General features: G+C 43.0%; 3 protein-coding genes across 7 annotated transcripts in view; 2 read left to right on the plus strand and 1 right to left on the minus strand.

The window, feature by feature from the left end:
* Positions 1–8,691, plus strand: part of PXK (PX domain containing serine/threonine kinase like) — a 31,809-nt gene extending 23,118 nt beyond the window's left edge. For 2 of the 5 annotated variants that reach the window (XM_085235462.1, XM_085235466.1), the window contains exons 16-18: positions 294–363; positions 1,357–1,419; positions 7,558–8,691. In XM_085235462.1, coding sequence (XP_085091588.1) covers positions 294–363; positions 1,357–1,419; positions 7,558–7,763 — 339 coding nt within the window. In that variant the 3' untranslated portion in view covers positions 7,764–8,691. Of the gene's footprint in view, positions 1–293; positions 364–1,356; positions 1,420–4,856; positions 4,943–7,557 lie in introns of all 5 variants that reach the window. The other 3 variants (XM_085235464.1, XM_085235465.1, XM_085235463.1) reach the window with 3 other exon arrangements.
* A 395-nt stretch (positions 8,692–9,086) lies between these two features.
* Positions 9,087–13,708, minus strand: PDHB (pyruvate dehydrogenase E1 subunit beta). The gene is made up of 9 exons (XM_010718662.4): positions 13,531–13,708; positions 13,316–13,423; positions 13,185–13,247; positions 13,069–13,104; positions 12,692–12,977; positions 11,750–11,860; positions 11,061–11,152; positions 10,462–10,603; positions 9,087–10,117 (listed from the first exon to the last, which is right to left on the minus strand). The coding sequence occupies exons 1-9, from the start codon at positions 13,624–13,626 to the stop codon at positions 9,972–9,974; spliced, it is 1,080 nt and encodes a 359-aa protein (XP_010716964.3). The 5' UTR covers positions 13,627–13,708; the 3' UTR covers positions 9,087–9,971.
* Positions 13,709–13,747: 39 nt separating this feature from the next.
* KCTD6 (potassium channel tetramerization domain containing 6) lies at positions 13,748–21,724 on the plus strand. The gene is made up of 3 exons (XM_085235493.1): positions 13,748–14,143; positions 19,038–19,145; positions 20,322–21,724. The coding sequence occupies exons 2-3, from the start codon at positions 19,119–19,121 to the stop codon at positions 21,006–21,008; spliced, it is 714 nt and encodes a 237-aa protein (XP_085091619.1). The 5' UTR covers positions 13,748–14,143; positions 19,038–19,118; the 3' UTR covers positions 21,009–21,724.
* The last annotated feature ends 661 nt before the right edge of the window (positions 21,725–22,385 follow it).

Consider the following 22,385-nt stretch of genomic DNA (forward strand, 5'->3'; position numbering starts at 1 on the left):
GCACTCTGTTTCTCATCCCTTTTTTTTTTTTTTTTGGATCAGTTTTCTACATTTCCCTTGCAGTCAGAGCATACTGAAGTTGCCCTGTTTGCTTGGATACATTTGAGCACAGTGCTGCCTTGCTGCTGTTGTCCTTGCAGCAGCACGTGTTGGTTGGGGAAGAGTGATGCTGGGCATTGATAAACCTTGTGTGATATATCAAATGGCTTTTAAAAATTCTCTGAGTCAACTTGATTTTCATTATGAAAGAGGTTATTCATTCCCACCTTCTGTTTCTTCTTCTTTGTTTAAAGAAGTCAAAACGCTCTGCGTATGAAAGTGCGGAAGAACACTCAGCAAAATACAGCAACTCAAATAACTCAGGTAACTACAGAGAGAAGAGCTTGCTTCTGCACAGCTGTGTCAGTGTTTTCATTGCTACTATAATTTTGTGGCTTAAAAGGTCCAGGGTCACCATCAGTTTGCACCATAATATTGAACTAACGAATGCTGATAGTTCTGTCTCTGGTGTTTAGTAATAGATAAATTGAGGGCTTAGAGATAACACTAGAGCTAAATTTTCAGCTGATACAAAGTAATGTGTCCTCTCTTCTGTGTTCTATTCCTCAAAAGGAGGGAAAAAAAAAAAAAGATAAAAAAAATAACAAAGAACCCCCACTCTATTCAATCCTTTTGACATTTGACAGGAGTAACAATAGCATTGATTATTTGGATTATTTGCTAATGAAGACCTCAGAGAGAAACTCTGTGGTGATCTGTACTCTTTAGAAAGGTATTAAGACGAATGAATTATCTTTTGAATTGCTTCTTCATTGTCAGTTTCTAAAACAAGGGAGTGTTTGACAGATCTTCATGTAGTTAAAAGGAATGGCCTGTACCACGGAACAATTCAATGTAGTGTTCTTGTGTGGCTAAAATGTGTCCAAAATCAGCCTATTGTGGAATAGTTAGGTGTCAGAATAACTTGTGGGTACAGGAACTGACTAAAAATCATCTCTTAGAAGGAGGAATGAGGTGCCATCCATGCAGTGGCACAACTCTTAAGGAAAACAGAATTTGGACGCTGAAATCCAACAGCCTAAGCAACAGAAAAGAAGTGTTCCCCATTGAGGAGTACTGTTGACTGTGCTGCTTATGTGTTTGGACCTCCTCTGATAATATGTACTGTAAAGCTTTTCTGTTTGGATCGGGTGTGAGTGACACTGTTTGTATCAATGGGAATCTTTCCCAAGTTTTCGTTGGGAGCAGGATTAAGTCTTCAGTCAATAAAGTTGGCCTGTTTTCAACAATCTGTCTTGTCTGATTGTGTTGAGTTTTGCATCACAGCTTTAGTTACTAGACTGTTGTTTTATTTAGCAGGCTCTGGGGCGAGTTCCCCTTTAACATCTCCATCATCCCCCACTCCGCCCTCTACAGCAGGTAAGCTCAAGAGTCATTATAATGTTTGTTTTTAATTTGTGGTGTCCTTTTTGTTTTACCCTCTGTGTTTAACCACAGGAATTGTATTGTTCCCAAAGATGATTAAGGGGTGATGGTCTTAAATGATGGAACGCAGAGATTGTGTTTATCTTGTATCAGGTTGAGTGTGGACATTTGCCCTCTTTTGAGGGCTATAGAGAACCTCTTAATTCGGTCCCTTTTTTAATATTATCTGTTCTCTAAGGTGCCTGGTATGATTTGCCTGTAGAGTTTAAGTGTTTACTTCAGTCTTTGATTTTACTCCAGTCCTACTGAGACTGCTGTTTTCCAGACATTTTCTGAGCTTCGTGTTGCAGTATACGTTTGTTCTAATGTTAATGGCCTGTGGGCCATGAAATAATGTTTGTCAATCCCTTGGTTCTGTGTATTGTCTATTTACACCTGTACTGCTGTGACCTGATTTTGGAAGTTTTGGGGTATGACAAAATGAGTGGCTTAGGCCACATAAATCTCCCTTATTCTGCTATAGCCTGTTGGTGATATGAGTAGAGCTGCTTATGCAGAGAAACAAGTCAGAAACTGGTTTGTGTTAAAAATAATCTCTCATTTTGACCAGATCCCACTTTCAATTTGCTAGGTAGGTAGCTATGCAAACAGTTTTGCTCATGTTTGGGACAAGTGGTGGGATGTGATAGAGAAATCTGCTTGAGTGGGCATTGCCAGAAACAGAAATACTTGTGAAAGTTGGATTACAAATATGAGTATTGAGCTGTGGTGGACAGGCTCCAGTCTGAAAGGCTAGAAGAAGTGCACTAGCAAACATTGACAGCAAAAGATCTTAATTGAATATATACCAAGAAAGGAGGCTGTCTGTGGCATTGCTGTTGTGATGACTTGTGTCACATGATTCCTACTTGCAGGAGCTTTCTATACCAAAGTGGTGAAATCAAATTTGTGTTTGTTGTGGATGGTCATTTGTAAGATGCTACAGTCTATGTGATGTAATTTAAATCTTTTATGCTGAAATTCAAATTAGTCATTTCTCCTTCAAGTAATGAGTACACTGAGGTACGTGTTTTATGAACTAACTTCTTCCAGTTACTCTAAACAAGATAATTACTGTTATTGTGTTGCACAGTAACAGCTCTGTTTTCTGGGGGCACTGACTCCTAGTGAGATAGCTTATCTTTCAGATTCTGTACACTTTAAAAAGAAAGTAGCTGAACAATGCAAAGGAGAATCCCCATGCCTTCAAAGTAGATAGATATTTAGAAAACTTTTTTTTCTTTCTGGAATAGAACAGCTTTTAACTGGCGTTTCAACTTTAATGTGTATTGGAACTAGATTGAAAGCTCAGGCTCAGGTCAATTCATAGACTTGGCTCAGCTGGCTTAAAAATGGCTGAAGCTTTAGCTCAGAAACTTGGCTCTGAGTTCAAACCACACAGTCACAGTCTGGCAGTCATCCTGCAGGCAGTGTGCTTGTGGAGACATAGCAGTCTGCCCTTTTGTGACGTGATGCACATTGCCCTGTGTGCAGCCACATCAGGAAGTGCTTTAGTGGGTTGATGGTATTGGTGCTTTTGTTTGGGCATAAAGGCAGGTGTCACCATTTCAGGAATGCTTATATAAAGAGAATTAATAGACAAAACTTCAGATGTTAGCTCTAAGAGAAAGCGAGTGACGTCATCAGTGATGTTGTATGTATTCTATACAAGTGTGCTGTTGATGAGTTGGTGAAAGACTCACTGGCCCCATGGTTAATATGTTATTTGTGACAGCTGATGCAGTTGTAGCTTCTGTTTTGTCCTGTTTCATTAAATTAATTAAGGATATTTACCTCTAGACCAAAATTGCTTGTGGGCATCATGGTGAGATGACCTTCAAAGCAGGAATGAGGCTTTCAGTCTGTCCTTCTGGTTTGTGTTAGTATCATAGCAAGTCAAGGAGTCTTGCTGATATGATGCCATGCCAGAATGAAGGCTGATATGGAAAAGGATATCCTACAAAAGCTCTTGGTCTGTTCCATCTCAGTCAGTGTAGTGTGTGGGTATGTGCAGAACTGGAGACTCCAACCAGAGGTAAACAGGCTTCAGGCTGTCATACCCTGGGGAAGAAACGCAGACTCTTGTGGGTGTTTCTCATTGACAGGAGTGCTTGTTTGTGACCAGCTGTGTTGCAGATACTTGGCTGAATACCATCTTTGAAATACGTTGCTTAGATCGTGACAAATGACTCTAACACAACTTCTGTCTTTCTGACATTCTCTTCTGAATGTTTTTTATTTTTTCATTTTTCCCCATCTACTTGCACACTTTTATACACTTTGCTTCATTGAGAATCTGTCGTTTTCCTTTGTGGCTAGGATCAGAAGGGATGCAGAACACCATGGTGTGGGTTATTTAAAACTTCACTACATCTCTAAATCCAGTAAACCCATAATATACCAGTGAGCTCTCCTATTAGAGAAGTTTGGAGGGTGCCATTTAGCCAGCTCCTTTCTGAATAGTATTGCTGTCCTGCACTTCCCAGAGAGAATAAGCTGAAGGAATTGTACTTAACTTTAGCGTCCTTTTCTGTGCCAGTTGTTCTAAATACTTCACTACAACATGTTTCATAGAGAGCCATGTGGAACATCTTTTGAGTCTTCACCTGTCTGTGAGACAATGCACAGTGCTTTAGCAAGTGCTGTCCTTGATTGTTTCTGATTGGTCCATGTAGTTTAAGTATAAATGCAGGTGTTAACGTAACAGGAAATGTGCCATGAACTGAATGGATTTCATCTTCTGTGGCTAATCTTCCTGCAGATTTCTTGCTAACTCTCTCTCAATGTACTGTAATCCTCTGAAGCCTGAATTACAGCATGTGTAATTGATAATATGAATGTTTTATTTGTTGATTGAGTATAAGAATGCTTACAGTGTGGAAAGTTGAGTTCATTATTCACAATCCAATTGTTGTATATGTAATAGGAAAAAAAATTAGCTGCTATTCCCATGTATTTTTCAGTGAATAAGAATGTATTGGGTTTTTTGGTACTAACTTTTCAGCTAACACTCTCTGTTTTTCTTACTTTGACACGAGATCTGGATGATTAACTTGTGTCCTCTCTCTTTCTCTGCTGTCTTCAATAGAGCATGCATCATTTTGAACGTGAATTTTCGGAAAAGTAAGCTAATGCTGATTTATCTCTTTAAAGATGCTCTGTTTCTGTATGGGAAAGTTTAATGCAAATCTTAAACTTGCTTAGTATTGGGAGGGAATAGAAGAAAAAGATCTGAGCATTCTTATGGATTATTTTAATGAAATACAGCATCTTTAAAAACTATCACTAAAATAATTTTCTTTGTTTGCATCCCATTCTCAGCAAAGTTTTTAATGCTATTTGCACAATTATTGTCACTTTAAATTCATAATTAAGTTTTTGTTTCAATTCAGGCATCAAGTTTACAGCATCTGATTTACTTCCTATTCCTTTTAACACACTCTCTTAACAAAAATGTCCCTGTAAAAAAAACCCCTTGGTAAGTTCTTGTTTGAGCATTTTATTCTTATAACTGTGTGAGTGAGTAAATGTGTTTGCAGTCAGCTGCTTCCAACATATGTATTGGAAAAGTTGTGTGATAATTGAGCACTTACCTGAAGTATTTTCTGGGTAAATATGTTCTGTTGGGTTGATCAGTTTAACCTGCACATGTAGCTGCATATGAGTCCACTGCAGCAAACTAAGATTTCCTTTGCACCACTCATGACAAGAAGGGATAGCTTAGTTTTGGTTGACTGAGAGGTTGACTGAAATGAATGGATTTGGCAGATTTTCAGAATCATGCTCTTAATTAACATGTTTAATATGTAACGCTCATAGCTAGTCAGATATCATCTTAAATCTGCATTTATATTTTAAGGCAGAGATCAGGTGTAAGATCTCCTAAGAGCTTCTTTCAACTGTATGATGTTGGCATCACAATTTAGAAATACTTGGTATTGAGGAACTTAACAAATTTCCAGTCAGAAGGGCAGCCTCTCCCCCTACCTCCCTGTCCCTTATGCCCCCATCAGAAAATGACCTGACCAAAATTTAAAGATAACACATGGATTCTTGGTTTAATAATAGCAATCCAAGCACTTAAGTAGTGGCATTTTTGCCTCCGTTTCTGTCAAATATGTACCTTCTTTTGCCAAATATATTACTGTTATATTTGTATTCCATATGGAGTCCTGGCCACTGTCTTCATGGTCTCTCCTTGTTGTATCTTGTACAACTATGTGCATAACCTCTTCAGTTTCACCTTGCTGTTCCAACCAAAATCTTGTCTTCGTTCTCTGAAATTCTTGCATCTCTTTTAAGCCATCTCAGTTGTGATGAGCTGGCCTTGGCTGTTTTACAGCAGTTCATCTGATCCCAAATCAGATCATTGCTACGCCAGTCCTGCTCTCACCTCTTAACTCATCAAAGTGGTTAACTATTCTTGGTTTTGTTCTTCTCTGGCAAAGTGTCTGTTTTGCTTTGCTGTGCTTTACTGGCAGTCCATACACACGGCAGAAACAGGACTCTAACTTAGGGGATGGTTTTCAGTATTTCTAATTACAGACTCACATCTTTGGCTAGTGCAAAAACACGGGTTTGGGTAAGTTAGATGACCCCAAGGCATCAATATGTGATGTGTTATTTCAGTTTATACTAACATTGTGTAATGTTTTGATTACTTAAGAGAGTAGCTGATCCACGTGCCCCAGACGTGTTTTTTCAGTTATTTTCTGACATTTCTAATAGAGCTTTGAACATTACTCTACTAGGACTTGAACATTAGTTCTGAAAGGGATGAGAGTGAAGACAGAAGCTGTTTTTCTGTGTTTTCTTATCACAGAAAAAGGTTTTCATGCCAATGAGATAACATGAATCCATGTCATATAGTTTCCTTTAGCTGCTTAGTATTTGCTTAATTCATAGCAAGCAGTTGTACCTCATTTGTCAGTGTGTTGGCTAGCCCTGTGTTGTTTTGCTCTTTTGTCCAAAAGCATCCTCGTCCTTGCCACTTACTGGTGTGCTCCTCGTGTAGGTTAGAGCTACCAAACAAGTACAGAACTATGGATGCCATTTGTCTCCCTAGCCATACTTGACATTAACTCATGGTCTAGACAATGGCATTAAAATTCACTGTTGAATAATAATGACATCTTAACCACTAAGCCCCCCGTTTTCAGAATGTGAAGGTGAAGACAGGCCCATCATCCACATACAACTGAGGGTGTGCTGCAAATGCACCTTCATGTGGACGTTCTGTGGAACAGCATGGGGTCACCTCTGGCCTTTGCTCTTACTCCTGCCATGTATCTTTGATCTTGAGTGTAGAAATGGTGTAATGAGCAGCAGCTGAGAAGCACTGGAGCACATTGTGTGGAAATGTAGCTTGGGTCAAATAAGGCCACCTGCCTGGACCTGAGCTTCCAGAACCTCAGTGCTGGGTTAGCTGCCTGCATGCACAGCTAGTTTCTGGCTTTCCAGCTCTCTCTGCAAGTTCTCAGGGCACGGAGCTTAAAGCATGATGAGACAACATGACTAGGTTAAAAAGCAACGGCCAGAGTGCGAGGTGGGAGCACAGGAAGAAAGCAAGTGGTGTGAGTAGTGGGTTGTGATTCCTTCAGCCTGTGAAACAAGCATTTGCTTGTTTCTCCGTGGCTGAAGAAAGTCTGACAGTACTGTGGACATGTAAAACATTTCCAGAAAAACTCTATCTGCAGTTAGTTGTCTAAAACTAACGTGTAATTTGGTCAATCACCACAAATGCTACAGCAGTGGTCCTTCGTAAAACCTGTAATGTTCATCATGTAAATATGAACAGAGGGTAAGATTTGCTTCCCAGTCAGTATCACATTTGAGTCACATTTTGCATCCCTGAGAACTGATGTCTTTTAGGCTTCTTCTCAGAGGTGTCTCAGATGACGTGACTCACCTGCAGATAGAGAGATTTGATCACATCAGCATTTTTTCATCCTGTTCTGTTCTTCACATTCCACTTGCTTTCAAGGAGCGAAGTTCCTAGTGCAGCACTGACACGGTCCAGCTACGTGGCTGCAGTGCTCTGCAGCAGGCCCTCTTTGGCATAATCAAACATCATCTTCTCTCCTCAACCAACAGGAGCATCGTCGATACCCCCAGCACCACCACCGCCACCCCTGCCACCAGCAGCTCCTCCTCCAAATACAGAGGTGCCAACACAGCCAAGCTCACAGCCTGCCGTCAGTGCAAGCCGAGGAGCCTTACTCAGCTCCATTCAAAACTTTCAGAAAGGAACTCTGAAGAAAACACACACGTGTGACTACAGTGCTCCCAGGATCAGCTGAGGCTACCGGTTACATCAGGATTGAATTCCCCCTCCCGCTCCTGTGCTGTCCAGGAACAAGACCCTTCTGATCAGCAACTGATTCACCAGCGCGTATAGCAGCTAGTCATGCAGTAGCTCCCTTTTACCTCTATTTCAGCTTTACACAAGTAGCAGCACTACCCCATCTGGTTTGCATTGCCATGCTAAGTACTCCATTCTTTACTTGGTTTCAAGAATTTTGTTTTCTAGCGGCAGTTTCGGGTACAGCAACTTCTACGTGGCTGAATAAAACTGAGAATAGGAATGACCATCATCAAGGTGAATTAATGCATTTTTTTAGTTATATTCTTCTCACTTTTTTTTTTTTTTTGGTCAAATTACAAGAATCTACTTCTAACCTGCCCTTTTTCAACACTAGTCATCCAGCAGTAACTCATTTAACTTACTGCATTGACTCAGCATATTTTGTTTGAGATAATCCAAAAAGAACCCAGCCAAACCCCAAAAACAACCAACAAAACCCATAAAACATACTGCACAGGTGAGGGAACTGGAGAATTAAATCTTATTCCCACCATTTTTGCTGATGGACAAATATAGTGTATCAGACTTGTTTAAATGGACATCTTCCCTGCAACTCTAAGGGAACGTGTTTTTTAAATAAGGAAATAGTTGAAATGGGAGTTAATAGGGCACTGGGATATTATTCATGATTTAGTTAAATGCAAACTTACTTCAAGTTAATTTTACAGCTTATTCTTTATTGAAAGATCATTTTTTGATTTGATTAAAACCTTAAACAAATTGCACTTTAAAGGATTATAGATAATCCATTTTTTTAAATTCAAGTACATCCGTGTTTGTAACTATGCAGAGAATGTCTGTACAGTTTCATGTAACCTGTGATATTCAGTCATTTTTATTAAAATGTTCATGGAGTTCCTCCAGCAGCATGGTGGTGGATGTATTCAGCTAGGATTTTGCCTGCAAGCCTGACTTCTAAGAATTGAGTAGCACTTCTACTAGGAAATGCCCAGAAAGGTACTCCTGACCTGTAAATGAAGAAGGACCTGAGCCCTTGTGTCTGCTTAAGAGAGGTAAGTATCTGCTAAGTATCTGCTCCAGAACGGTTCACTGGAAAGGCACCTTTTCCTGGCTGTAGAGCAAGCTGTGCTGCACTGACTTCTGTAGGCAGACTGTCTCTACTAGGACAGTAACAGAAGCTGCTGAACAAAGAACAAATCCTCTCTGTCAGGAAGAGCTCCTTAGCTAAACCCAGGTACATGGTTGCAGCAAAAGCTGGTGCAGTTGTTGCCCAGCTCTTCAAACATACCCAAACAACTGCTTTTGAATAGTTTATTACTTTACCCAGGTCTGAAAAAAGTAACTTTTATTCTTTTTTGCCTGTAAGAACTATAGTTTGTGCATACTGTTGTTTAGTTTAAAAAAACAAGCAAGCAAACAAAAAGGGCACAAAACCATACATAAAAACAAAACAAAACATCTGAGCAAGTTTTCTTTATCACTGTAAATGACAGCTGACATAGAAAATGCACGTGACAGTTAATAAAGAATAAATAGGTATTATTTCCCACCACACACTGAAGAGGATCAGGATCTTTAATTAAGCTCTTGTGTAGCTTTCCTGTATGACCAGAGCACTCTTTGAAGAAAGCACATGAGCCACCTCTTAACCCATGCTACAGGCTTCCAAAGCCATTTTATACAGGTATTTGTTAAACTGCTGAATTAAAAAGCAAGGCTTCACTCAGCTCTGGTTTTATCATTTGCCTTTAGTAAGCCTTGCAAACATAGGCTCCTGGAGAGCTGTGCAGCATCCTAGGACTAGACTCAGGATGGCCCTCGTTACTCACTACCATTCTGCACTCAACCACCATCACTGTCAGTTTAGCACAGCTAGTCTGATCATTGCAGGACAAGCAGAAATTGAAGACCTCTTCTTCCCTCTGAATTTAGAGCATAAGGAGAGATCCTAACCCACCTGAAGTACAAGCTAACTTACAGATGAGCGTTACCACATGGTTACTTAAATGAAATTGATTAGAGGGAAACCCCACTAGACCCCATTGCAGCCATATAAATACTCTGTGAGATCGCTGTACTTTACTGTACAAAAGTTTATGTAGCTATACAACAAAGTTATGCATACAAGTTGCCCTATACCATTAATACTTTTTAAAGCAGGACTTTAAAACATATTTACAACTCAGATATTCAAAGTTTTCTTCACTGCAAATATTATATCCTTCACTTGAGGTATGCAGTTATCTTCTAAAATTTTTGCGTAAGGCATAGGAACATCTGCACCTGTAACACGCACAGCTGGAGCATCCAAGTAGTTGAAGGCAGATCCTGAAACAGAAAATGGTGGTCAGGTTGTTGCACAATCTGGTTTTCTCTCAATTCAGTTCCTGAATTTCAATATGCATACAACAACTTTGTTCCTGTAGTACCAGAGACAGCTTTTCCTGCTTGCTTAAACTACAGTGTACAACGATAAACAAAAAGTTACCATCTTGCTTCAGTTCCTGGGATAAGAATTATACCAGAAGATCATCTGGATCGACCATTTGAACATGTCTAGAACAAGACAGCTATTAAGCTCCTCAGATACAGCACTTCAAATTTGTTGTCATCTGGCTTTATCAAGAAGTCACGAGGATTTAGATCAACGTGCAGACTGCAGAAGTCAGTACCTTCCATGATCCTGGCGCAGATTTCAGCTCCTACTCCAAACTGTGGCCAACCTCCTTCTACAGTTACAAGATGGTTTGTCTTTGCAACACTGGCTTCCACCGTTTCAATATCCATTGGCCTAATGGTACGCAGATTTATAACCTTAAAAAAAGGCACTGAGTGAGTTTTGTTGAGATCTAATCCTGACATTTACTGCTGTTTGGGCACAGCGTCCTTTAGCACTACCATCTATTCTGACTTTGACAGGAAGACTTAAAGTTAATGAAATTACTGCTTATCTTGACAGATCCTGCACAACAGCTTTTGGTGGCTTCTGGAAAATGCTTGATGAGTCTTGCTATATATAATCATACTGCTACATACTGTCATTGTTCTGCTCATTGTACAAGTAGATCAATCGGAAAGTCTTTAGTAGTTCTGACTTGGTTTTGTAATGAAAAGGTCAAACACAGAAACAAGAAATGCATGTACACTGACAGTTAAGTCACTTATAAAAGCTTGTAGTTTTTAAACTGATGTTCTACAAAGCCTAAACAAGGTGACCCTCTGCCTTTTTCCTAGTACAGGGAGAGAGAAAAGCAACAGAAACACCACACACCTCACACTCAACACCTTCTTTGGCCAGGATAGAAGCTGCTTCCAAACAGTGCCCAACAGGCCTAGAGTGTGCCACTAATGTAACATGAGTTCCTGGAACAGAAACAAGTGTTAAAAAGAAACAAATCCAGAAGAAAAAGTACACATAAAAAAGCATTTTTCTTGGGCTCTTTTGTAGGTAGCATTAGTTATTCTAATTAGTTATCCTCCAAATTTAAGTTCTGTACATTTATTTGAAATGTTAAGTATTCTACACCCATGAAGAGTGGCAGCAGGACTACGTGAAGACAAAAAGCCTTCTATTGCAGAGATCTAAATAATGTTTTTAGTACTTTTTGGATTATCCTTTTTACACATGTTATTCAGTGGTAAATTACGAACAGGCTGAAAAATTACAATGATCTCTTCTGCATTTTTAACAAAAATTACATACTAAGGTGCAGGAAAGCTCTCCTCACATCATCTACGCCATCCCTAGATCAAGAGAGAAACCTTTTAGAAAGTTACAGTTTTAAATGAGATGCGGGGAACAAAACAATTGAGTACAATACAACATAAATAATATTTAAGTATTTAACATTTTAAATATGCTCCTGTGTCCCATGACAGCAGTATTCTGAATAGCTAAATTCCCCAGGCAGCTAAGTTAGTAAGGATGCATACGGATACATACACATGTTCTCAGCTTACCTTCCCTTTCTATTTTGGCCTTTCCAATTGGAACAACAAAGTCCTTTGACTGTGCCTGTTCAGACATCTCAAAGGGAACACCATACAGCAATTCATTTTCCAGCATCACAACTAGAACAAAATGTACTTGGATTAATTTGTACTTCTGCAGGAACAGGCTGTACTTATGATTAACAGTACTGCAGCAGAATATTTGCAAAAGCAATACAAAAAATTAGAAGTCAGTCAGCTTCACTACTCAGTTATTTTAAATACTGTCTCAAATTCATCTCAAATGTGACTAAGTGTATGACAGCAATATAATTTTACACAAGATTTAAAGCCCTTCATATGATTTTTCCTTTAAACAAATCAAAACCAAGAAAGCCTGGCAGAAAACAGGAGTTGAGAAGCCTGTGCTGACTTACAAAACCACTGTAAAATTTGAGTCTGCATACTCATCTCTAAAAGTAGATCAAGGGAAAACTGGAAAGATCATGGCTAAGAAATGTTTCTATAGAACTGGTAGCTTCAGAAAAGTCTTACATTTTGCATGGGTGCTTGTGAGAAAGAAAGATGAAGGTTGCCCTGTTTTTGGTTAATGAGATTCTGAATTTATCATCTAAGCTTCATCATCTCTAACAAATGAGTTACATTATATCTGCAGGATACAATGTATCTGCAGGAACTTCTCCTGACTCATCTTCATCCTTTATAATGCCTTTACAATGGGTGCATAAATGCATCTTTTAAAACTTCCAAATGGGTACATGGAAGCAGGTTAGAACAGCACAAAAATAGTCTGCTGCTACCTAGCCAAGGGACCGTAAGGAGAAAGCAGTTAAGGTTACTGATGGCGATGCTTAAGTGTTGAATAATTTTTTATCCTTTACATGAGGTGGGAGAAGAAAAGAAATATTCAGAAATGAGAGCTAAATACTGCTGTGATCTGACCGTGCTCACCTGGATTGTCGTCCCGGATCGACGCCTTCAGCAACCCTTTAGCATCTTCTGAGCTCCAAGGACTGACGACTTTCAGCCCGGGGCAGTGCCCGTACCAGGCAGCGAAGCACTGCGAGTGCTGAGCAGCGACGCCAGCAGAAGCGCCGTTGGGGCCGCGGAAGACAATGGGGACGGGGATGGCTCCTGCAGACATGTAGCAGGTCTTGGCGGCAGAGTTGATTACCTGGTCGATCGCTTGCATGGAGAAGTTAAACGTCATGAATTCACACACCGGCCTCAAGCCCGCCTATCAAAGTCAGATCATATGTCACGTTTTAACACAAAAGCAGCTCATTTTATATTTCAGTTCAGAAGGAGGGAAGGCGTAGTGTACTGACCATCGCGGCACCGACGGCGATTCCCGTGAAGCCCATCTGGAAGAGGAACAGACGAAATCAGCGCCAGAGCACGGCCCACAAAGAGCCCCGCGGGGTGAGCGAGCCCCGCGCCGTACCTCAGAGATGGGGGTGTCGATGATCCTCTTGTCCCCGTATTTCTTCCACAGCCCCCTGGAGATCTGCGGAGCGGAGCGGCGTCAGACTCTGCAAAGCCCCCGCCCCGGGCCCGGCAGTGGCCGCCCCTCACCTTATAGGCACCGTCGTACTGGGCCACCTCCTCGCCCAGCAGGAAGACGCGCTCATCCCGCTCCAGCTCCTCGTCCAGCGCCTGGTTTAGCGCGTCCCGCACCGTCACCTGCGGGACAGCGGCACAAGGCAGGGAAGGGCGGGCGTCCCTCAGCGCACCCGCCCCGCCCGTAGAGATGAACCCCTCGCCCCCGATCCCTCCCTCACGGCCGCTACCTGGATGGCGGCGGGCGCGGAGAGGCGGAGGCCCCTGCGCGGCGGGAGGAGGCGGCCTCGCGGAACCAGCAGCCGCAGCGCTCCCGCCGCCGCCATCTTGGCCGTGTCCTCTAGCACCGGGTGGCGGCCCGGCCCCCACGCTTCCTCGGCCCCACGCCGAACTCTCGCGAGAACTCGTGCCGGCAGCCGGCGCGCTTTTAACGCGTCACTTCCGGTCCCCCGCTGCGGTAGTGGCGGCGGCCGGGCCCGCCGCGCAGGGCCGAGCCGCGCTCAGGAATAGGCGCATGGCCGAGTTTGTGCGCGCCCACCGCGGCATCGCCTCCTGGCGCCGGGGCCGCCCGCGGCCGCATCGCCCCCCCCGCCCTCGTCTCTCCGCTTCAATGATACGGCGGCCCGGCGCGGAGGCGCAGGGCGGAGCGAGATCTCTCCACCGGCGGCTCTGAGGTGAAAGGAGGCGGCTTCCCTCCCTCACCCGACCGGAGCGGGCGGAGAGACGGGGAGGGGATCACGTCAGGCCCCGCCCCCGCTCCTCCCCTCCCGCGGCGGCTGCTTTGCTCCCCGTTCAGTCGTCCCCATCCTCGCCGGGCTCTGCTCAGCGCCGGGAGCTGCGCCTGTAAGTGCGGGGAGGGGCGGGGCCGGGCTGCGCTTCTGTGGGGGGGGGGGAACGCGGGGCTGCGAGCGGCCGGAGCCCGCCCTGGGCGGGGGGAAAGCGGGGCCGGGCCCCCCGTGGGACTGCGGGTGCTCGGGGCTGGGGGGTGCACGAGTGTCGTTTGGGATTCTATGGGAGGGCGGCAGGTGTGGTGCCCGGCCCTCAGCTCGGGCGGGGGCTGCGCCTGGGCATGGCAGCTCCTGCTGCCCCTCGGTGCAGGATGGCCGAGCTGGGGCCGGGAGCGCTATCCAAGCGCTGTATCCAGGCACTGGGCACTTGGGGGCAGCGGGTGGAGCGGTGCAGTCGTGTCCAGCATCCTTGCTGAATCATTGCGATCTCAGGGTGAGATTTCCTACCGTGCGTTCCTCAGGGATGGAAAGCTGCTGTTCCCAGCTTCTCCTGCGGGCCTGGGGATGAAAGGAGGATTCTTGTCACCACCTTGCTGCTTGGTCCCTGTGACAGCCTTGTTGGCTGCACAGGATGCTCTGTGCTCCTGACACCTGCCTTCATTCAGCACTGCTTGGAGATGTTTCCCTATGTGGACAGCTGCCTGCTGGTGCCATAGAACAAGATATTTGGGTAAAACCAGCTACCAACACTGTACAGAGCATCTGTGTGGCTCCAGCAGTGCAGGATCAGTGGAAGCAGGGCAAGTGCAGTTGCAGTCTTTAGACTCCTGCATGAGGAGGATCAAATGGTAATAGTGAGGTGGGATTTTCAAGCATCTGTCAAGTAGATGGATGCTTTAGAACCCAAACCAGGATGTTGTAGAGCTCCTCAGGTGTGGGAAGAAACTTTCAGAGCTTAGAACTCATAGTGAAGCAATTAGACATAAAGGTGTGAGAATGCTGAGTGGCCACTGTTAGTATTTTGCTCTCTTGCCTAAGGTGAAGACTGAAATATTAACCCAAAAGAAATAGAGAAATTAAGGAGAAGTTACATTCTAATAAACTGTGTTAATCATTGTAAACTTGATGTGTGTAGGTGAGGGATTCATTGTTCAGCCATGCCAAGCTGTGGTATTACTAGAAGTTTTGGTAAGCAGTTGTTTCCATAACATAGCTTGTTGCTTGGGGTAGCTCAGCACTGCAGGGCCTTGGGTTTGCTCTGCAGACTATTGCCTTGCTCTGCAGTTCTGTGGAGGACAGTCATTAATTACACTAGCTGAGGTATTGTCAATTCAGGTGAGTCACTGGTAATGATTTACAATAAAAACTTGCCTTCAGATTTCAAGACTGGCTCAGGATTAGGGAGGCTGTCCATTTACAGTGTAGCTGCTGAGAGCAGGAGTTTCATTTTCTCATCTTTGGAGATCCAAATGTCAGAGACAGTGAGCTCAGTAAGAGGGAGAGTAGCTTGAACCACAGGTATTTATCTGTATAAACAACAGAGTAGCTTATTAGAAGTCCTGTCAACTTTATACTGACCTTGAAGTCTTCAGTATCTATTGAGACTAAACAGTTTGTGTAAACAATAAACAGTTTGTGTCCTTCACTTTGAGCAAGATAGCTGAAAAGCATTCAGAGCAGATCAGGTGATGTGTGCCTTTTGATTTGTGACTGCTGGGTGCATTTCTCCTCCTTCACCTGACTGTGTAGGATGGTACAACCATTATGGTTTTGTCCAGGTGCAGTGTGTGCAGTCCGTGCCCTTGGCTAAGTGTGCTGTTTGCAGTCCCAGCACTGCAAACACTTGGCAGTGCTGCTGGCATCCCCTGGCTTTGTCCTGGATGTGTGTGTGCCTGTTCACAGGTGCAGACATTCAGTCAGCTCTCATTTGCTTTCTGTGAATTTCAGCTTGCAAAATGGTTGCATGTTAGTAGCTACCTGGGAGAAGCCCTGCTGAAGTTAATGAAACTACCTGTTGCAGTAACCTTGCTAGTAAATAGTCTTGTAATCTTCTGAGTCATCAAATATTAAGTAAGAGTGAGTAGGTATCCAATTTGGTGTATTTATTAGAAAATGGTGACTTTGGTGTTTTTCTTCGAAGGTATTTGTCTGTTATTGTTCCTTCCTAGTTCTGGATGTACTTGGGCTGTGGTGGCAGCGGTAGATCTTCCCGCTGACAGGAAAAGCTTGGTGAAAGTAGGACTGGATGTGAGTCCATTGGTGTGCTTGTGTTCTCACCAGAGAATGATGTCCTGTTTGGCTTAAATGGTGTCAGAAGTTGGTCTGGCTGAGAATTGTTTTAGGTGAGCATTTCTTATGGCCTTTAAAGACAATCTGTCTTGGGATGCAACTGCATGTCACCTGTTCTTTGCTGCATGGACTCAAGTAGCTGTGCTGGTGAGGTTCTGTATCTGGGTGATGCATATTGTATGACATGGGCTGGTGCTGGCTTGAGGCTGTCTGTCCTGGAGTATAAATGGAGTGAGGTTCTGCATCTCTCTGCATCACAAGCTTTCATTCCGGAAGAATTTGGAGCATTGTTAAAAGGTAAATTGTTAAGGGCCCGTTTCCCCTCCCTTGTTATGATGTGGTTTGCTAGTCCTTATCTCTGGTTGTACCTGAACAGAGCTATTTTTGCCTTTGAAGTTGTCTGGAAATTTGGTGCTGCCAGGCTGGCCAGGGAAGCAGCAGGTAGCTGTGATCACATCCAGGTGTTTTGGGATGGCCTCCTCGTAGCGTCTGTGCGTGCTGTGCTTCTTGCTGCACTGCGAGCTTTGTCAGATAGGACTGTGTAGGAGTCTGGACTCTTACACAAAGGTCAGTGAGACTTCTTGCTGCCATTTCTATGTTGAGGGCTGGGTTCCTTTCTGCTAATTGCTCTCGTAAATTATTCACTGTGCTGCTATATAGCAGTGCTGTGATCAAAGATGAGTTCATGCCATCAAATGGATGGGCAACGTAGTCTGTTTCTTCCCCTGAACAGGCATGGAGGGGTGGGGGGGAAGTCCAGATTAATCTGTACTGTGGGCTTAGATATTGGCCAGAATAACAAAGTGTCATTCTGTGTGTTCAAGGAACTGATGGACATCTACCTATCTTTGCAATATTCTGAGTGTAAAGATCCAATTAAGTTTATAAAAAGACTGCTGATCTCTTATATTGTGATTGCCAGTAACATTTCTGGCCAGCTGCATTATTTGCTCTTCAAGTGAATGTTTTTCTTGCATGTCAGAACCCTAGGCAGTCTCTCCAGTGGTTTTAATGTGTCTGCATGCTATCCTGGTGCTGTACTTGAGCAGGGGGACAGCTGCAAGTACCTGTTCCTTAAGGAACAAAACCACAGGAATCAAAGAGATCTCAACTGTTGGTAACAGGTGATGAGCTGTACTTGACTGACAAGTCAAAATGGAGAAAACCTGAATGACTTCACTTCTTGATTTGTCAGCAGTTTAAAAAAACAAGTACAGATGTTGGCAAAAGAGCTAGCATCCCAGGTTTATCTGCTGTTAGGGAGTGTGTGATTTAATATGCTTTCTTCAGGCGTGCTGCATTTCTCATTTGTGAAAGTAAGATCCTGGTTTGACTTGTTCTCTGTCTTAATTCCATAGGCTTCTGTTGTCTGACCTCATAATTTTCATACAGGGATTTTGTATTTTCTTCTCTTAATACATCTCAGGTACCACTGAGGCTGTGCTCACACTGCTGGCTCCCAAGGGCCTGGCTTCTGGAGCTGCTGAGCCCTGCTTTGGGCAGGATAGCAGAGCCCGGAGATGGATCTGCTGCGTTGCTCTGTGGTGAATGATACCAACCTTGTTTGCTAGGAATGAGAAGGAAGAGTCATTTTTTGGCTGGGAATTAGCTGGTGCTTGAGAAAGCAGGACTCTGTCTTGGCTTAAATCTTCCAGCTCCTTTAAGCTGAGGGATGGTGCGTTGAAGTTTGCCAGCACTGAGGCTGGGAGCAGAAGCTTCAGTAGCTGTGTTGTCTTTAAGATGTAAAAATAAACAAAACTGCGAAGCTGCACCCTACTTAAAACAGGCTGACCTAAATTTCCAGCAGTTGTAGCAGAGATGCAGATTCTGAGCAGGGAGTAAAGGCTTGCTGTCCTCTCTATCCATGAGCAGCAGGGCACCTTTGGAAGGCCTCCTCCATGTCAGGAGTCACTCGTGCCTTTTTCCCCTTGGGTTGCATAAGCCGGGCTGTGGGTTTCCCTTGCAACGCTTGTGTGCAGCCCATGCCCTTGTTGTGCAAGCTGGTGGTTCCATGTCTTCTGGGAAGTTACAGCGTGATCCACTGCTCAGATTGCTTTTGTTGGAGCATCATTGGAAGCATGTTTGCTGTCCTCTTGCTCGTCCCTAAAGAGGTCTATTTCGAGAGCACGTATGTGTCTGAAGTCTGTTCGTACTCTTCCTTTGTAGGTTAACATTCTTGTTATCAATTGCAGTTCTCCACTTCTGAATTATTAATTCTGCAGTGAGAATTCTTTTTCCTGCTGTTCATTGACTTTTGTGCTTGATTTATTCCGCACAGTTTGAAAGTGGAGCATGGGAATTTTGGCTGATGTTAATGGGTCGTGCGTGTTACCTCAGTGGTGAATAAATGAACTTTTTTAATTGAGAAAAGGACGCCTGTCCTTCAAAGGACTCGCAGTTTTCCTGGTGAGAAGTAGTCTGTAAACAGAATTTATCCTCAGAGGCACATGGCTGTTATTTAACAGGTCTGGGGTGGTCAGAACAGCCAGCAGAGTGCTTACCATGTGCTCAGGGGGCAGTGCTGTGGGTGGTGCAGAGAGAGATGCAGGGAAAAGCTCATTTGTAGGTTCTTCTGCTAATATGGCTATATAGCTGCATGCTGTCCTGGCAGAGAGCCTGCCTTTGATTAGAAAACCACCTTTGGTGATTCTTGTAGGTATTGAACAGTCTGCCATGGTTTTTTTTTTTTTTTTTTTTTTTGTGTGTGCTTTTTCCTGCAGGGAGCTAATAGGAGGTGAACTGCATACTCTTTCAATAACCTTCTGTTCAGCTTGGAGTACCGTGGTTCAGCAACTGAACAGATGGATAATGGAGACTGGGGCTATATGGTAAGTGATCCCGTGTGAATGTGTGTGTGCTGAGCAGCACAACTGGGCTTTCAAGATCTTGAGGTAAGATTCCTTGCTGATCTGTCCTGTGTAGATTGAGGCTTCACCATGTGAGAACAAAAGTTGTGCGTGTAGTAACAGCTTGCTTACGTTTTCTGGAGTGCTTCGTCGCATGTGCCATTTGTGGATGTGCTCATGTTCATATATCCTAGCTAAAATCAACAAGAATTTAACTGATGTCTTAAGCTCATTGTTACCATTTTCCTAACACGCACAGACTGAAAACAGCTTGTGCTTCTTGCCTATAATTTTAAGGACTTTCTTGCATTATTTGTAAGGAAAAAATATTTTTCCTTTAAACCTGTCTCAAATCAGACAAATGCATCTTATTTTTCTCCTCTTCTCATTCTCTAAACATTCTGCTGCCGTGCATATGTTGCTTTTTTTTTTTTTTTCTTCACTGTCTGGCCTCAGTCCTGGTTGTTAGGATTGGTGGCCAGATGGGATTTATGTTGCTTTCTTCTTGCTTCCTCATGTACTATCTGGAAGCTGATGCAGACTGGTTTGGTGCTCTGCCCCCTCTTCTACGCAGCATGTTAATTTTCTAATAAATGCTTCTTCTGAGAATTAAAAGCTGGAAAGCTTTAGTTCTTCTGTTTTAATAATTCCTCTTAATCAATGCATGGATTATTTTGATTGTGAGCTCTTTGTCTTGTGCCTAAACTTGTACTGTCTTCCTCTTTTGAGGGTGAAAAAGTCTAAGACTTGTTCAGCTGATTTGCTGTTATTCTTGAATGAGATTTTGACAGCGAGGAGCACTGATGGACCTCAATTCACATAAACTTGTTCTTCAGGAAATGTCTCCGATTTCATTTCCTCATCTGTAAAATATGAAAAAACTTGTTCCTCAAGTGAAAAAGTGCCTTCTGTGACAGTAGTTCTGTTAAGATTTCTAAGGCATTCTCAAAATGTGCTTTCTAAATGTTGTTATCCTGTCTAGTTGTGCCTTGTTGCTAGGTGGCTTGGATTTGGTCAGGTTTAAACATCACTGAAAGGCTTCAAATGGGAGAAGTGAGGTTCCTTCCAGAGCCACCAGTTCTCAAACAGTATTTGCCATGCGTGTTGTTGAACCTTCTTGTCGTGGCTTGATAAACTCTGCGATTTCTCTCTTTCTAGATGACTGATCCAGTCACGCTAAATGTGGGTGGACACATGTATACGACATCCCTCACAACTCTCACCAGATATCCTGACTCAATGCTTGGGGCCATGTTCAGGGGAGACTTCCCCACTGCCAGGGACTCTCAGGGCAATTACTTCATTGACAGAGATGGACCACTTTTCCGTTATGTTCTTAACTTCTTAAGGACCTCAGAGCTAACTTTGCCACTGGACTTCAAGGAGTTCGACCTACTTCGGAAGGAAGCGGACTTCTACCAGATTGAACCTCTGATTCAGTGTCTCAATGACCCTAAGCCTCTGTATCCTGTGGATACCTTTGAGGAGGTGGTGGAGCTGTCCAGCACCCGCAAGCTGTCCAAGTACTCCAACCCGGTGGCTGTGATCATCACGCAGCTCACCATCACAACGAAAGTCCATTCGTTACTGGAAGGCATTTCAAACCACTTCACGAAGTGGAATAAGCATATGATGGACACCAGGGACTGCCAGGTTTCCTTCACTTTTGGGCCATGTGATTACCACCAGGAAGTGTCTCTCAGAGTGCATCTTATGGAGTACATCACAAAGCAAGGCTTCACGATCAGGAATACCAGAGTTCATCATATGAGTGAGCGTGCCAATGAAAACACAGTGGAGCACAACTGGACTTTTTGTAGACTGGCACGAAAAACAGATGACTGACTCTGACTCCACAGGAGCCATTTCAGTTATTAGTGACTTAATTGAACAGTAAAGCCAAGAGAGTCTGGATTTTGCCTAAAGTAACAATGTGGGCTTTTTTTTTTTTTTTTATATATGAGTATTTATTGTTTATCATTAAGGACTGGAGAAGTTTCATTCTCTAGCAGTTCTGTCCTTTCATCCAGAATAAAAACATGCATGTGCCTGTTCAGTCAAGACACCTTTTTGTTTGAAAGAGGGAGCCGAAGAATTAGTACAGTAGGGTATTTTGTGTCATTAACACAATTCTGACGCAACTTAAAGTGCTAAAATTACCTCAGTTTAAATGGTTTCTAATCCATCTAACCCTGTGCCACTGGGAGCAAGAAACAAACGGAATCTAAGAGGCAGATGGTGAAAAGCTGCTATCACGTAGACTAATTTAGCTTCTAAATCAATAAACAGTATTGTAATATTCTAGGAAAAAAAATCCCCCCCTTTAAAAGTACTTGATAAGTACAGTTTCGTACAGTTATGACAACTGTTTCTTTCTATGCATATAAATCAAGCAACCAAATACTATCTGTAGCCATGGAAATATGATTAGAAATATTTATATTGGATTCTGAATGCTAAATGTCCCTGTGGTAGAATTCATATTTTTAATGCCTGGTGCAATATTATTCCCAAGTGTAATGCCTGCCAGCAAGAAGCTAATAAAAATGTGAAATATAGAATACTATCTTGTATTTTTTGTCTTCCAGAACTCTAAAACTTAATAAAAACCCCAAAGCCTGTTTTTCAGTGCTGCAGAATAGCACAGATGCTCTGCTAGGGCTCCATTCTCTTTCACTACTGACATACTTTGTTCCTTTTTGTCTTAACTAGTTGATCAAGCTGTCCTCATCACAGGAAAAAAAAAGAAGTGTTTGGAAAACTAGGCTTTTTGACCAACAGAAGGATGGCAAGGATTTGTACTTTCTGTAGAGAGAGAGGGAACACAGCACTTAAAAATACTTGTAGCTGCTAAGCATTGTTATCCCATTTTAGGGATTTATCTGATAGCTGCTTATATCACATATGGATTTTTATATACGTAATACAAATAAGATTCTGTATCATTAAGTGTAGAGTGCTGTTTCTGATATGCTCAAGTCAAGGAACTGAGGTCCTGTGTTCTTACCTAATTTCATGTAGCCGTTCCTGCTTCTCTTGGCCATTGTGTCACTGTTACTCATACAATTTCTGGTTATGTTCTAACTTAATTCTCTTGAGAGTAGAGATTCAATGTTTATTTTGACTGAATGGATCACGTTCTCCTTTGAAGTTCTTATCACAGTGGTTTCTTACCACGGCTGCTTTGCTTCCTAAAGTGTGGACTGTTGCTCTTTGGAGATG

This window comes from Meleagris gallopavo, chromosome 14 (genome assembly GCF_905368555.1).
Source record: "Meleagris gallopavo chromosome 14, MGAL_WU_HG_1.1, whole genome shotgun sequence".
Taxonomy (NCBI): domain Eukaryota; kingdom Metazoa; phylum Chordata; class Aves; order Galliformes; family Phasianidae; genus Meleagris; species Meleagris gallopavo.